A 17,229-nucleotide genomic window follows, 5' to 3' on the forward strand; every position below is an offset into this window, starting at 1 on the left:
AATTTTTTCGGCCTCTCTGATCAATAGCAATGAAATTAATCCAATGAGAAGAATGGGGTTTAATTAAATTGTTTTAATAAGTGGATGCACTTTTGAACAATGAGGAGGTGCAGTGGTTGTTCAATAGCAATAAGAAAATGTGTCCATGTAGAGCAGCTGCTAGGGTTGACTGTAAATAGTGGAGCAAAATATTGCTAGAATGGAAAGATGCCAGTCTCAGGAGAGAAGCGTACTCAGGGCACGGGGTTAGACTGACCACTCTCAAGTTTTAGTGACATTCTTTGTGATCCTGAAAGCAAGTCACAGGTCATCCTCTCCTGGCTTTCCTTCTTTAAAAGGAAAATAATACTTTTCTGTGACTATGCCAATTAGCAAGTAGTCATTCAGAAAGCAATTCAAAGATAAAAAGCAATGAACATGGAGTGGTATCAACCAGAGGACTGTATATCCAAGTCTAGTATAGAACTTTTGAGTCAGACCCTGGTGACCATTTACTGCAGCAAAGTCAAACAAGAATGTCTAATAATTGATTTCCAGAGCCTAAGGTTCTGTTTCCTGTTCTCTTCCTAATGAATAGAAGATGCCGGTAGCATTTCAGCATTGAGTTTTCAATATGCCCTTCCAAGAATGCTTCACTGAGTGGAGAAAGTCAGGCCTGGACGTACCTGTAGGATCAATCTGTGCCGAGTGCACTCAGTGTCAATAGGACACTACAGAAGGAGGTGGAGGAAAAGGATGCTCTTTCTGTGAATTGAGCTCGTACAATTAGATCCCATACGGGATGTAAGTGCCTAGAATGTGTCTGGTTTTCATTTGGGCAGCATAAGGCAAAACTGACACCTACTGCAGGTAATCAAAGGTGGACTCTGGTACTGAGAGAGGGTATTCATTTCTTTCTGTCATATCTGGGAAAAATGACTGACATAATTTGAGAAAAGCTTGCAGCCTGCATTCCGTATTACATCGCTGGACTTCAGACTCAGCACAGGTGGGAGTCAAGGGGTCTCAGAATGATGAAAAGCCTACCAGGCTGCTTGTCCAGCAGCAAGCCAGATACAGGGGTTTAAAATGGAGTTTTCATCTGAAACCTTTAGCACATGTCTCAGAGCAGCAAACTGGTTCAGCTGTCCACTTAACACTGGGGAATGAAAATTCCCCTTCAAAAGATTGATGCCTACAGCCCTTCTTTTTGGGGAATGGGTGTAGAACAAGGCTGGGTCTTCCAATACTATGCTGGTAGCGCAGCTCACCACTTTTTATATATTAATCTGAAAGTTGGAGTGCTCCTCCAAGAAATGGAGAGACTTAGATTTAATTCCTTCATCAAGCCAGAAGCTCTAATGTATGACAGCACTTCTAACTCATGCTGAAGTCATGGCATTGGGTAGGAAATAATGCAACTATAGGCCAAAATGAGAGGGGAAAACAGATTTCTGGTTCCCATTCTCAACATTGCTAAATTTTAGAATAAACAACAATCACCAAATAAAATACAGAAGTTGATTAGAAGAGTTCTTTTTCGTGGTTCCTCCTCTGTCCCAAAGCTTGCAGAGTCGTACTTCACCTCTACTTTATGTCACATCTAAAAAAAAAAAGGCGAGATAACAGTACTAGATGAGATTTTTGGGAGAGTTGCTGTCTTAAGAGACAAACTGATAGTAGCTTTTGACGATAGCCAATAAGATTAACAGGACAAAGAAAGCATCGGGACAAACTGCCTGTATTAATCCACATCGTACAAGAACATTTTCTGCTGTCCTTCAGGGTGATACGTGTGTTTATAAAACAGTCCTTTCCAGGCTTCTTTAAGATCCACATCATCCCCGAAACTATCAACTTTGGGTTACAGCTGTAACACACACTCATGGCCTAGCTGAATATAGGGCCTGACTAGAGCTCATGTAAATTAATTATTCAGGCTAATTAGCAGAAGACTGAAGCACAACGTGAGAGGAAACATATTCCAGGCATGCTAAATTAATAACTTCTGACATTGCTAGGTAGGCAAAGTGAGAAGCACAGCTACAGTGGGTGTGTTATACTTGTACCTTACAGAAGTAAAGATGAAGGATACAAGAAACAATTTGCAGATAGTATGTAGGAAATGTGGATTAAGAGATCAAATACAGTCTGCAGCTTTTTCATTCCATAGACCTGAAGAGCTAAATCTGTACATCAACCATATAATTTTGATGTAGATTTCAATGTACTAACATGAAGTTCCAAACACGTATACACAAAGGTTGTGCTCTTGGTTCCTTCAGCAAGCTGACTGGTTTTCCAAGAAACACAGCTTCCCTGGGCTTGTACAGGTAGCTTTTAATGCCTCCTAGGAGCAGTTTTAACTTCTTCCAGACTGAACAAGAAGTAAGGAAAACTTGAATGCCTAGCATTTGCACCAAGCATTTTGGAGAGAATTGTGACCTTACCTCAATGGAACAAAATTTCAACTTTTGTATTTATGGAGACCAGAAAAAAGCCTTGGAGTTCTTATCCTAAAAAGGATAGTCTTCCTTCTTAGGCAGCATAACTCCAGATTTGATTAGATCTATTAATGAGGTCAAATGATGTTTTTAGGCTGGTAGCTAATGTAAACCAAATCTATTTATCACTTTGGCAGCGGTTCCTGCAACAAAGTTAATGACCATTACAGCATTTATAGTTAGCCAATCAGAAATTGTGCTTTTTGTGCAAAAAGGCAGAAGTTAGTAATCAATCATCATCATCCTCATCATAATAGTGCTGCTAAATGAGCTTCTGAAAAAGAAGAGCAACATGGCTATTAACCTTAACCATACCTTGAAAACAGATTTCTTCCCACAAAGGCCACTACTGATATGTGGTTGCAGCCTTGATAGCTTCTTGCACATTAAAGGAGGTCGAAATATTAGGCATAGGCACAACCTATATTTAGATTCTTTGCTTCAGTCTTTTAAAATAAAACTGAATGCTTAAAAAGAGAAAGGTCAAAGCCTGCTATTTTTTTAAATAGCAGGTGAAAACGACATTTTGTCCAAGGGACTTGAGTTGTGTACAGTCAGTGAATAATCAAATTAAATTTCTTTTTTCTGTATTAGCAGTGTAAGCGTGATTCCACGAAACTGTTCATACACATCTTCATAGTGACAGCTGTGTGCTGGCAGAACAGAGCAGATTGCTGCAAAAGATGTTGTGCCCATTCACACCAGTGGTGCTTTCTTGGGAAGTTTGAGTTGGCGGGGAAGGAGCAAGGGGAGTTATCTTCTGTGGTGCTTGTTGAGGCAGAGGTGAGCCGTGCCATGGGAATGGGTCTTTCTTTCCATCCCAGCACTGGGATGGGGCTTGGGATAGCTGGGCTGTTGGTACATACTCCCTCGAAATTTGCAAAGCTGGTATAAATATCCTGACCAGCACCTCTGCTTAATAGATAGAGGTCATGAAAACGTTTTAGTTTGAATGCCTGGGGCAAGCCTGGGACCATTCAGTCCTTCAGTGCACACCCCTCAGGCAGTCTGTCAGACTACACATCGCAGAACAGCTCGCCTAGCTGCCCTGGCCTGCCAGGCGTGCATCGTGTACCAGTGCAGCAGAGCCCACACCATTATGCCCCCAATCCCACAAACAAGTGTCACCCATATAACACTCTCAAAACACCTGCAGCATGGATGGTTTACTCTCTGCCCTTTTCTGAGCTGAACAGAGTGCCACATCAAGGACAGAGGTGCCTGCCAGGAATGCTCTCCCACATACCCCTGTACAACTGAATCAATACACAATTTGAAGTCTCTTGGTAAAATACATACATGCAGCCACAACCAGGCTCACTTAGTCCCACTGAGGTGAGCAGAGCCAGCTGGGGGTGGAGTAGCACAGTCGCAACTCCTGCACCCTGCTCTGCTGCACTCTACAACTGACACATGGTATGAGCCCTTGCCTGTGTACAGTGCACATGATCAGGCATTGCTGGCCATGCACCAAGACCAGGATTACCTAGCAATCCTACTATCCAGTTGCATCCAGGTTTGAGAGGACACTGGACTACCTCTGGTGAACATGTGAACTGATGATCTTACTGACGATCTCTGTGAACATGAGCATGGCTCATGCTAATTGTGCCTGCCAGCAACTGCACATAAGTATTATAGGGCCATTCTTGGTGTTACAGACAAGCCTAGAAACAAAGGTGAGGGACCACGTGGGATGTTTCAGTCATGGTGACTCAGGATAGGGAATTTCATCTCATGCTGAGGGTTCAGCATGAAAGTGCTTGACATACAACCATTTGTGCAAAAACTAGACAAGACTGTGTGGCCTGAAAATACTAAATTTTTATTTGGCACATTCCTATTAACAGCTGTCACCTGGAAGACCAGAGTGAGCCGTGGTTGAAATCTGGTTTGTATGGGGCTAACTGCTATTGCATCAATAACGCAGTCAGCTCAGTCACTCCTTTTGGAGGGTCCCAGCCAAAGAGGGTCTCTTGGTTTTCTGTGTCCTTTGTTTCAGGGCCCAGTCTTCGCCATAACCTTGGCCACTGGTGAGATACAAAGGTGCTAGGCTGGCTGGCTGGGTTCCCTCCAGAAAGAGGGCGTTCATGTCCTAGGTGGACAGGATCCTAGTTGAGGTGATAGAAGGGGTATTTAGCAAGGGTTGTGCATAGGGGAGTGCTAGGCAATGTGCTTGAACAGAGTGGATCTGGCAGTGTACAAGCCTGGTGCATTCTCATAGGCTGATGGTTGGAGAAGGGCACAGCTCTTGTGTGCAGTCAGTTAGACCAAGATGGGCACGTACCCACCACACAGGCTTGGGACCTTACACTGTAAAGCCTCTCAGGCAAGGCTGTCCTTTTGTTTCATCTGTGTGCAATCTCTGATCTGGTGAGGCATTTCTTCTGAGTCAGTGCCTTTAGGCACTACCCACACACAAATGAGTGTCTATTAATAATGCTAATATTTAATGAAAGAATCTTGTTCAAAGTTATATCTGTACATTTAAAATAACAGATCAAGAAATGCAGATATTCACTTGATTTCACTGGGTATACACTATTGCCCAGCAAAAGAAATATGCTTTTACAGATACATTCCTGTCACAAAAAGAAATGTGGCTTCTCATATGAGCAATTACTGCCTACGTACTGCAATTGGACTAACATAGAGTAAAAATGTAAAAACAAAGCTTTAATTCTAGCTGGAAGACGGAGATTGATTTTGGTTTGCTCCTTGATTGTTTTTATAATTGATTTATCACTACTACAGCTACGCAATTAATTTTTTTCTTAAATCATTCTAGACATTGAAGATATGAACAAGTTCCCAAACCTATTAGAAATTAGCCTTTCTCATTGCTTACCATACTGTCACGGTTTAAAGCTGGGCTGGCGATTAAACCTGCGGCAGATGTCCTCTGTTATCCCCCCCCCTCCCCCCAGAGGGAAAGGGAAAGGGAAAAGGGAGAGAGACTTCTGGGTTGGAAAATTAAAACAGTTTTAATAAACTATAATAATGAAAAAAAAAAAGTATAATAATAATAATAAAAATAATCAAATATATACAAATATATATACAAAACCAAGATTGAGCTCCCCTGAAGTCAGCCACGTCACCACCGGCACTGCAGGGCAGGCTCCGGGAAGGCCCAGGCTGGGCCTAGCGACGGTCGAGAGCTGGATTCAGGGATGCACGGATCGGGATGGGGGGCAGCAGGAAAACAGACGGAGTCCTCCTTGGACACCGGCCATAGCAGAAAGAGAGCGAGACCCTCGTGATCCCCCCGCTTTATACCGAGAATGACGTGTATGGGATGGAATACCCTCGTTGGTCAATTTTTGGTCACCTGCCCTGTCCGCTCCCCCCTGCAGCTGCGACCCCCCCCTTCGGCTCTTCACTCGTAAGCAGTGAGGAATTCAGCAGTGACCTTGGTTTCTCTCAAGAACAAGTACAGCAAGAGCCTTTCTGCACAACATCCCTACCGGTGCCTCAGTGATAACTACAAACTTCGAGCGTTATCAGTCCTGGAAGCAGACACTGTCCGCAAAAACATGCAGTTAGTTTCAGAAAGTGCAGTTACTTAGAGGAGACTTAGCTGAAAGTAAAAATCACTGAAAGGAAAATCGGCCTGGTTTAGGCCAAACCAGGACACCATACTTAAGTATGCAAATGCTTTCCTGTTGAAGCCATTAAAAAAACTTAAAAACACCAACAAAGGCTTTAATGTCTGAAAGTATTAATCAATTTTAGAAATTAACTGTTCCCATAAATCTTAACTAACTGCAAAATACATCTGTTTCTTTAATAACTGGGTGGCAGATATAATGCATATATATATTACGTTCTGTGCTGTAGATGAGTCTTTTTAACCTGTCTTATCTTACCTGTCAGAGGGGGAAAAACAGGTTCATCCCAGGCCTTTTCAAGAGCTGGATAAAAGCAGATATATGAACCTACTTAGTATCTGTTCAGAGTCAATAATATGGCTCTACTGGGCTGTGTAATGGATAGAGACAAAAAATCAAGTCCTAAGGGAAGTGGTGTCATACTTTTTATGAATAGAAATAATTGGATTATTTACAAGGTAGAAATACTTTACATTTTTACATTTGGCCTTATTTCAAGTGGAGAGAGAGTAAATTTCACTGAGAATTTCACCAATTTTTTTAATAAGGTAGGAAATGAAAATCTGAACTGGCAACAAAGCTGAGGAACAGCAGGACTGTTTCAGTGGGTAGGTTCATCAGTTTGGTATGTAGGAGGAGTAAATTCTGTTTACTCTGTGCTATCCCATACTTCAGTGCTTTATCTGAGTGTATGGATTCTGGTTACAATATGCTGGCTGGATAATGAAATGGCAGGAGTCAGGAGAAAAAAAAAAGATCGTTTTTAAAGCTTTAAATAAGAAGTGAAAAATTATTATCAAAGTAGCACATCATGACAAATGAAACTGAAGTCTCTTTGTTTATGCTACAGCTCTATGGTGATAAACAAAATTAAGTTTTAAGGTCCCAAACACTCTGCAAGGCTGGAACATTTTCAGAGCACAGCATGTCATTACGCTCTCTGTGGGACAGTAATTACCATGCTGACAGTAGCTGTTCCACACCGGGTGGGAAGTGCAGTGTTTCAGTCCTTCTTTTCAGCAGCATCATGGTTTTGTATGAAGCGGCCATGCAGAAAATCTGGAAGCGGTCCTCTGACTTGCTGCTCGGGAAGAAGCAGAGTGAAGGAGGTGCCCTAAGGGCTGAGCGAGGCTCCTGGCGCTGCAGTAGCCGAGGTGGCAGTGAGATGTGCCAGAAGGATTACAGCCTTGAGGGGCCTGGCGCTGGGACCCAGGTCACGTCTGATGTATGCTTGGCTTTGGCGTCACACAGGGCACTCGACGCCAGTGACTTAGTGTGCTGGAGGGGTTCCTTCTGGGTGTGAGTTTCTGTTGCCTGTACAGTACCGGGAGGCACGCAGCGTGCACGCACCCCAGGGCGGCACTTGAGGTGCTTCCTCTGGTGGGATCTGAGGTTGACACAGCACCCCAGTCTGCTATCTGGTGCACTTGCTTGCAACATGCGCATGGCATCCTCCAGCACTTAGATCCCTACACTTGCGGGGTGCATGCCTAGAACCTGCAGCTTATAGGAACCTTGCTGCTGGCAAAGACGTAGCAGGGACTTGCGGTCAACATGCTCACAGCAAATGAAGCCCCTGTTGTTTCCTGTGCACTGCACCAGTCGGTAATGTAGACCAATGCTGCCACGGTGTCTTCTATATGATGCTAACCGAAGTCATTTTGTTCTGTGTATATTGTCTTCATCTCTGCAGTTCAGATATTATTACCTACCTCCTTTATAAGACACTTTGTGATCTGCTGATGAAAATTGCTATATATGAGCCATTTTTATTTGAGACCTTCTAAATGGAATATTAAATCACACTAAGGAATAAAACTATTTATTACTTTCAGTGGGATCTTAGGGTGTTACTCCAATGGTTGTTAGTTCTTTTAATAGCAGCTGTTCTCCTTTAAACCCTAGACCATCATGTAATAGCGTCCTGTGTTAAGTTTGTCTATGTTAACAGACCATTGGCTTACAGATGGATGCCGTTTCTATAAGTTCATCTTATCAGAAATCACAAATCAGTTCCTTTTTTTTAGAGGACTTTACTCCTGCATAATATTTTATTTAAAAAAAAGTGCCAAATTAGCTTATCCTTCCTTGGCAATGGAGTTTTTACCTAGGTTTGGAACTTGCAACGTTCAACATGTACTATGCATGACTAATTCCGATATGCAAGAAATGTGATTCCTGTTTTGAAAACTGATATACAACCCTGGCCCTCATATTTGCAGTGCTAACCCTGAAAATGTGACACAAATATTTCCGAGTGTTCAAAAACTGAGAAGGAAGATAAAACCAGTGTTCATTGCATACAGTGAATGAAATCAGATAAGAAAATCAAATATATATAGGCATAATTGATTTTTTTTCCCATTGATTGCATTACTTTTGAGTCTTATTCTCTTGATTTCTGAGTCCTGGGATTGATATGACTGGAGTATTTTGTCCCTTTTAAAATTCCAAGTCAGAGGGCATTGCGCGACTTTTTTTTAGTGTTTTTCTTCCTTCAGACTGTCAATCGAAGTTTGAAGTACAACATATTGTCACAGGAAAAGTGAAATGTGTTTTATCCAAAAATACAGTTGTCCACATGACGGAAAGCAGTCATCTCAAGCTTCTACAGAGTTGTTTGTCAGAGTTGAATATTAGCCCCATGGATTGTTTTTCCCTTCTCGGGAAAGCATTTGGCCTCAGCTGGTGTTGGTACATAGAGTTTTTGGAAAGCCTTCAGCAAACCTGTCTGGCTTCCAGGTCTGGTTGGAGACTCCAGCTTTCTTCATCTTCCCCAGCTGCTCAGCGTGCCCAGTGCTTTCTCTGGCAATTATGTAGAGACTGAATTAATGTATTTTATTTTAAAAGCTTTATGGCAGCAGATACATGAACTGATAGGAAGCATCAGTCTAAAAATATTATATACTTGATTAGAAAGCATCTGCCACCGAAGTCTTTCCTTTCCCTACTCTTTTTCTGTAGTGAGTGACCTAGAGGTTTTGCTGGAACAGGGAGGCTGTTTTATTTGTCACGCTGACCAGCGTTGCGGTCCTTCACAAGGGGTATGCCGCGCACCAGGGAGCTGGGCTGCTGGTTCCTCCTCTGAGCCGTTGTGTGCCAAGTGGGGGAGTATCGTTCTTTCATGGAAGGCAATGGAAGAAACGGCTGTATTTGCTGGAGGAAGGGGGAGGCAGGAATAGGCAAGAGGGCTGGGAGCTGTGAGAGGGTGAGAGGAGAGCCGGCAGCCCCACAGAAGCACGGCACTGCTAGAAAGGGCAGCCAGGCACCAGAGACCACAGGAGGGACCTTCCTGAGGAGCCATGTGGCCATCAGGGAGGCTGTGCAGTGGTGGCTGAGCTGAAAATGAGCCCCAGAGAGCAGCCCCAACCAGCAGTGAGACAGCCAGCAGGGGGGAGACCTGTGTTAACTCTCTTTTGCTTATATTCTGTTTCATTTTGATTCGAGAGGGAAAGGGCAGGTTAACAGAGGAGCTATTTTCATTTTAATATTTAAGAAGGAGCAAAACACATTGGAAAGGAGAGAGAGAGAACAACAGAGACAGAAATAGTTCTGCTCTGCAGAAAGAAGATATGCTGTTGAGTAGATGTCTTTTACCATGACAGGGAACCTATCATACGCCCTAAAAGGTGAATTAATACTGGCAATAATGAGCATAAATGACCTGCAAATTCCAATAGTAGGTGTGGGTTTGCCTTCAGGTAAATATTTTAGTCATCATCTTATGCATTTTGTCTTCTAGCTTTGGGGGAATACAGTAGGCAGATCAGATTCTCAAGCAGCCCAAGCACCCTGGCTAATTTTATAGCCGTATATAGGATTACTGCTAAATTCAGTGTCAGTTTATTTGCAAAGACTGGAATGTTCAGTCATACAAAGTTTGCATAATTTTACATGATAATGTCTAACAAAGAAGCTACAGTCAGGAGTATACTCAATGAGTGAAGCCCATCTGATCAGTGCACTTTCACAGACTATTTTGCATGTGGGGAACTTTCACTGTCAAAACAGATCTCTTAGCTTAGTTAAAGCTTCAGTAACTTCCATAAACTATTCACAGAGATAGTCTTATGCAACTGCACATGCTCAAAAATTAGAGAAGGGGGAGGAAATGTCAGCATAAGAGCATTCGTTAAGATATTTAGTAATGGTTCCTTCTAGTGATGGGTCAAAGGTAGTGTCGTTAACTTGAACCACATAAAAAATCTGTAGTAAATGTAAGAAAGTGAAAATAAAGTTTTGCAAACATACTATTAAAGCAAGAGGTCACACATAAGAGTGTTTGGGGTGGAAATGTAGCTGTATAAGCCTGAAGGCTAGTATTTAAATCATCTGTATTTGTATGTATTTGCAGTTTTTATCTTCGTCTTTTACAAGTCATTTTACTGTGTGTCAGCATTTCCTTTTCTTTGCATTGATCACCTTTGTATTCCTTCTGCTGTGAATGGTGGTATCTATTACCTGGGTCCTTGCTCTCAGGTCATTTTCTTTTCTTCTAATGAAAGTCAAATGGATTCCCAGAACGTGGCTCCTGGGGAGTTCCTATACAGAAGGTCTGAATATGGCTGTATATGGGGTTTGCTTCGTGATAAGAAGCTGTAAGTGCAAAAAGCTAAGATAAAACTATGGTTTAGTGAATGAAAACTGCCAATGCTCTCATGTTCCGGCTGCCAGAGCTTTAGATTAATGCAATGCGCTTCACGTACAACTAGTTGGCAGTTGCAGCTTCCTGTTAAGTATCATGCCCCCCTCTGAAACATAGATTATTAATATTTATCAATTCTGACATGCCATGGGCCTCCTGTGCGGAATAATACGGAAGCTGCCATCATCTGATAGTCCTTTGCTGTCACAGTTTAAATGGAGCTGCTTAATTGCTTAATTGGGAGTTGTTGGTGGACAGCATTTTTGGTATGGAAGTCTTCACTTTTTAATTCAGCTCCTCACTTCAGTTCTTCCTCGACCTTCCCTCTCTTTGGATTCTAAGTTAATAAAGTTTCCTCTGACGTTGCACACAGAAAGGGAAGAAAATTATTAGGATGAAGGATTTTATTCTCTTTTACAGACTGTATCATCACTTTAATGCTGTTACATGTTTTGTGACTTCCCTCTTACTGTCTTTCCTCTGGAGTCAAATGCCCTCCGAGGCGTTTGATAATTTTAGATTGTCTAACAGGAATGTCAGTTTTAGACCCAAGGCCTGTACCTCTCCAAGCATTTTGTGTAAGGCCAAGTAAGGATATATTTAGGTAAAGAACATAATTTGTAGCTCTTAAATTGAACGACTCAGTAATACATTCTTTCCTGTGAATCTAGCATGTTCAGTGGAACAAGATTTAATGACAGGTTGGGACACAAGCAATATTCAGTGCAGTGCAGTAGACGCAAATCAGTGAAGTGAAGCAGTCAGTCCTGAGGACCCAGCCCCACACTGCAAACTTTGTGGGCCTAATGCTTCGGTTTAGGTTTGCTCCCACGGGCCAAGTGCCTTTTGCAATTGGAGCACTGTTAGGTGAGCTCTGGGAGAGTATATTCCCAGTCGGTCCACTGTGCCCTCCCAGATCGCTGGAAAACGTGAGTCCAAGCATGGTATATGGATATGGTCTGGAGATATGCCTCATAAAGGCACTCCTAAGCCCAAACTAAGATGATAATGTAAGTGCATCACAGCTGCTGTATTTGTGAAATGCTACAAATGCATCAAATGATCCACAATATGCACACAACCCTGGCTGGCACTAGTGGAAGGAAGCAACAGGGAGGGATGAGAGAGCTCACAACTCCTTAAGCTGCATCCACATCTGACTGATGTTCAGCATGAGTGAAGGATGCAAAATCAGTACTCAAAATGCCTCAATTATCAACACAACCCTAGAGCTTACTCTTCTCAGTGCCTTGCTGTTGCTCAGGAGTAAGCCATGCATTTCATTTTCTCTACACTCTTCCTTTACTGATAGGCTTCATTCCTGCATTTCTGAGTAAAGTCCTAGAGCATACCCTGTTTGGATTGGATCAATAAGACTAATTCAAGACCTTATTTACTAACTATGCTACTCAGCAGATCCCCTCCTATAGATTTGTCTTTAAGAGCCTTGTAGCATCACCGAATCACGTAGCGATTCATGACAGCTTCTTCAAAATAAGTGTCCCATATTTGCCCACAGAAGCAGAACGAAGAAAATACACTGAAATACCAGAAAGTTTACACACATGTTAATTATCCTTAAACCATTACGTTTTCCTTGATTGCATAGGTAAGTATTGCTTGTTTCAAAGCACCCCCTTGTGCAGGCACTGGGTAAGACAAGTTGTACAAGAACCTTCTCGTTCCCTGACACCTCAGTCACTTGGTCAGGATCTGTTTTTCATGTCACTCACCCTGCTTGGTCTGCTGCAGAGGTCTTTTGTTCAATGGATCATGTTCGAAGACCTCCTGAGGTTTCAAACTGCACTACTGAACTTGATCAAACTGGTTTAATATAGATGGAGGTAGTCTTCAAACTGTAGATTCCCTTTGTTGTCCATTTAAACACTAGAAAAATGAAATTCTTTGAAAATCTTGCATAAGTGTGCATAAGGTCCAGCTGGAATTAACCAATGTGAATCTCCAGAGTGAGCCACTGTGCAAAACCAAGAAAGTTCATATAGTGTTGGTAAGGTTTTTATAGATATTTTTCACAGTTGATGAAGAGGCTGAAAAATTAAAGGCTGTAGACTTGAATCTTCCAAAGTGGCTAGTGACTTCAGTCATTTCATTCTGGCCTGTCCACCTTGAGATGACTTCGTGGAAAACTAATTTTTAAAAACTTATCTTTTTCTGGAATTCAAGCTCCTCTGGCAGCGTCATGAATTGAGGAGCCACAGATATGAAAACTCTCAAAGTCTTTAGTAGTTTTGGAAAATCTTGTCCATATTATGTAAAATGATTAACATTTAAAATTATTTAGATAATGCTTCTGAAAGGAAACAAACATAGCTTCAAAGCCAGTGATAACTGTATGTTTCACTTATCTTAAATCTAACATTTACGTCCACTAGTGGGGCAATCTCTGTCAATGGCAATGTTCAGATAAGCCAGCTCCTTGACAGAGGTAGTACACTTTTATTGGGAAAAAAAAAATCCATTCCCTTTTGCTTTTTCAGACTTGAATGTTGAAGTTGTTTTGGAAATGTCCAGATTTTGGTTTACCCCACATTTTTTCCTTTATTGCTTATGCTTTATTTAATAAAAAAGGAAGCATATTTTCTTTGAAGAGATAAATAAGGAATTCTGCATAATTCTTGGTGTCTCAGATATTAATTTGATGATCATTTAATTGCATCACAAGAGCTATTGGGTGAAATTAAGTTACAAACAGATGAGAACAGACAATACATTATAAAAAAGAAGCTGAGGTATCTGCAAGTGGTTCAAGTGCTCCCCAAGGCACCTTACATTGTTCATGCTCCAGAGAACTGAGGCAGCAGTGCCAGAATACCACTTTACACAACAGTTTCAGCACAAAGGCACCTGACTTTACTACCTACACAAGCTTTTTCATCTGTAGGATGCATATGTATCCTATTAATGCCCACATTCCCTGTATCCTCAGTTCCTTGGTTCTCCCAGCTTACCCGCATTTGATGTGTCCTCCTCTCTTTCCTCCTACGGTACCATCCTGCCGGCAGAACCTCATCCCATATTCTTGCTGCTCCCCGTATTCGCTGGCATCATGCTTCAAGCACTGCTGACAAGGCAGCAAAACAAATAACTGATAAATTTGGGCACAGCTTTCATTTCATATTGGTATAACTCCTGTAGATTAGCTCAGATATAAAGTATAGTGTTATGTAAATACCATTTGAGATGCTAAGTGTCTAATGGACTAAAAGTACACATGTGAAGTTTAGAATTTGAGAAGAGCACACATTGCCTGTGAAAGGTGGTGGTTTTGCATTTGTGGGTGCTGGATGAAAAAAAATAAAAATTTGTAGGAGAGTCAGTTGTGGTACAAGTGTTACCACACCAGATTTGAAACCAAAATGAAATCATTAATGCATGAAATATTGCATTAATATCGCATTTAAGTTGCGATAAGTGCAGATCTAATGCAACTTTAACTGCAGAATTGCTGCTGCTGACTCCATAAAGTACATGCCATAAACAGCTGTTAATCTGTTCACTGTTTATTTTTTAACATTCGTTTAATAATCAGTTCTCATTTGTTCTACATATGGTACAGCTTCCCTTTTATAGCAGCTGCATTTAATGAACATTTGGAGGCACAAAAGTATTACGGAAATTATTGTTTAACTATTCTCCTGCATTATTTTTGTATCTGTCACCAAGGACATTTGAATAAAAGTTAGCAAAAATTGTCATTAAATTTAGAGTAAGGAAGGTGTAGGTGCTCTGTCCTCTTCCTGAACTGGTAATTTGTAGTGTAAGTTCCTGTGACCATGCTTCACACTCTGCTTAGCTCCTTTAAGCAATTCATTTTCTCTATTTATACTGTCCATCCCCTTTTGTGATTCACTGACATGAACATGTCAAATTTGATTCACTCTTTGGTTTTGCTCTGTATCGTATTAGAGACCTTTAGGTAATGCACTGAGTATCTTGCAGACCTGATGGACTGAGTGTATTTCGAGATTTTTAGAAAATGACAGTTTACAAGATCTAAAGTTCTGTCAGGTGTGCTTACATGTGGGGATCAGTGGTCATTAAAGCTGATTTGTATGAAGATAATTCCCTTCTGGAGTACTTGTGTTTAAGCGTCATCTTAATTCCTTTTTTCCAAAAATTCTGATCTTTAACAAGACCATTTTATTATGGTAAGTGTTCTCTGTTATTTACTCATGCTTCAGCTGTGTCCACCATCCTGGACTGAATGAATAAACGGAACAGCTTTTCTTTATAGGAAAGTATAGGTGAGAATATAGCTATGTGCTGAAACTTTGCTAGCGTTAGGGCACGATGACGAATAGGGCAGATGCCCTTGGATTGGACCGTCCTTTGTCCTTGGTCAGTCTTTACTGGTGACCTTGACCTGCATCTGTTGTGAGGAGTCTGTGAGTCTGTCAAGTGCAGCAGTGGGCAGAGGAGAAGGGCTGTTAATTTAAACTGACTGCTTGGATCAGATGCTGTTCTGGAAAAGGGAAATTCCCAGTCAGTTCCACCCGATTCAGCTACAATGCCAGGTGGGTTCGGGAGATGATTAAAGAAAGAAGCAAGTAATTGCCTAAATGTGCCGACATTTTACAGATTTGCATAGTTTAAATATTTTGGACATATTGTTTTCAGATGGTTGATTAATCAAAATAGCTGCAAGTGAGTTTGATATGTGTCACCAGGCATATAACTAGATAGATGTGTTAAATTGGTGTTGTGTATGCAAATGCTCTGTTGGGACAAATACACAAATGATGGCAGGGTATTTTAGAAATTATTTCAGGTATTTCTGCAAGGCATTTTCATTGAAAAAGGCTTAGCTGTGAGAGAAATGTGTTTGTTTCTAAATTTAACTCTACTAACAGTTTACCACCTTCTTTTTGTGTGTGTTTCTTTTTCTTTTCCAGTGCCACCTTGGGCCTTAATAGCCATAGCCATAGTTGCAGTCCTATTAATCCTTACCTGCTGCTTTTGTCTCTGTAAGAAATGCTTGTTCAAAAAGAAGAACAAGAAGAAGGGAAAGGAGAAGGGAGGGAAGAATGCTATTAACATGAAAGATGTTAAAGATTTAGGGAAAACCATGAAAGACCAGGTAAAGTACCTCTCCTTTTCTTGAACTCTTGAGTTGCATTTGAAGGTTTCTGTTTGATGTGTCTACAAGTGTTCTGCTTGTTGCCTCGGTAGTGTCTCTCTGAAGAGAGCACTGATTGGCAGCATCTTCTCAGTGGTATTACTAAAGATGAATCTGGGTGTGGCATCACTGATAAAGCGGTCAGCCAATTTCCCTGCTCTGCTAAAAAAAAATGAGCAGGTGTATAATGACTCATCTGGAAGGGGCAAGTTTATCGAAAGTATCTTGGTTGTCCCAAAAATAAAGCAAATGTGAGCAATTTTTACTGTCCTTTTTCAAGACTTTGACCAGGACCTAGTACAGTGTTTGTATATATTTCTATCAGTATTTTTGAGCTTACATGATCAACAAAAGTAGCTCTGAACTCTAAATCTCTTTTTAAACATAAGCAAAAGTTCAGCAGAGAAAGAAACAACAGTACAGAAGAAAAAACGGGAAGCATAGAAACAAGGGAAAACAAGCAAAAGGAAGAGCACAGGGACATTCAGCACAATGATGTTGGGAGAATTCATTTTGTTCTAGAGGGGAGGAGATTAAAGGTAACAGGACATGCTTGTAGCCGTAAGTCAACTGAGTTACTTCGAGGAAAAGATTAGCATAATGACCTTGGAGCAGCATCACTTTCATAAGGGCAGAAAAACATGTCCTTCAGATCTGCTTCATACGAGAGAAGCAGAAAGTTGTAGGTCCTAACCCTCAGGGCCACAGACTTGACTGATATGCTCCTGAAAGAAAATAAAGCTTTTTTTAACAGGGTTTTAGTATTGTCCTTCCTGGAGCAAACTGTTGAGAATAGCAGAAGAATGGGGAAATAAATGTGAAGTACCCATGTGTCCTCACTGTGTTACCAGATTTCCTAAGCTAAGAAGACAAAGGGCTGTATTTTTCAAACAGAAAGTACTGAAGAGATTTAGAGAATTGCTTTGCAAAACCTCTTCCATAGGAGCCAATAACTGTAAAGATATTGCATGGTCAAGTCTGTACTCCCAAGACCTCTAGTAATGTTGAGCCAGAGCAGTCGAGCCAAAGAGAGAAGATAAAAGCATGGTCAGGAATGAGCGGTTCCTTCCACAAGTTGGGATCTAGTGTAGAAGAAAGCTGGGCTGAAGGCAGGTTGATTAGAAGTACAAGCCAAAGCTAGGAACTCAAGGACTAGGGCCAGCTATCGGGAACAAGATCCAAGAAGAGAAGCCTAGAGCACAGTAGCTAAAAGGCCCATGGAGCAGACCAGAACAAGTGGTGAGATGCCACCATACAGTGATGGAGCAGGCACAAATGTAGGTCATCAGTTCGTCTTAAGAGTCCTGAGACAGATTAGGATGCTTCTCCATGCATGTAGGATGTGATGGGGGA

General features: G+C 41.4%; 1 protein-coding gene across 1 annotated transcript in view; it reads left to right on the top strand.

Annotated features, from left to right (window-relative positions):
- SYT1 (synaptotagmin 1) overlaps nt 1–17,229 on the top strand; it is a 289,650-nt gene that overhangs the window by 180,443 nt on the left and 91,978 nt on the right. The window contains exon 4 of the mRNA XM_068401570.1: nt 15,653–15,837. Within this exon, the coding sequence (XP_068257671.1) occupies nt 15,653–15,837 (185 nt within the window). The remainder of the gene's footprint in view (nt 1–15,652; nt 15,838–17,229) is intronic.

This window comes from Nyctibius grandis, chromosome 5, assembly GCF_013368605.1.
Source record: "Nyctibius grandis isolate bNycGra1 chromosome 5, bNycGra1.pri, whole genome shotgun sequence".
Classification (NCBI taxonomy): Eukaryota; Metazoa; Chordata; class Aves; order Nyctibiiformes; family Nyctibiidae; genus Nyctibius; species Nyctibius grandis.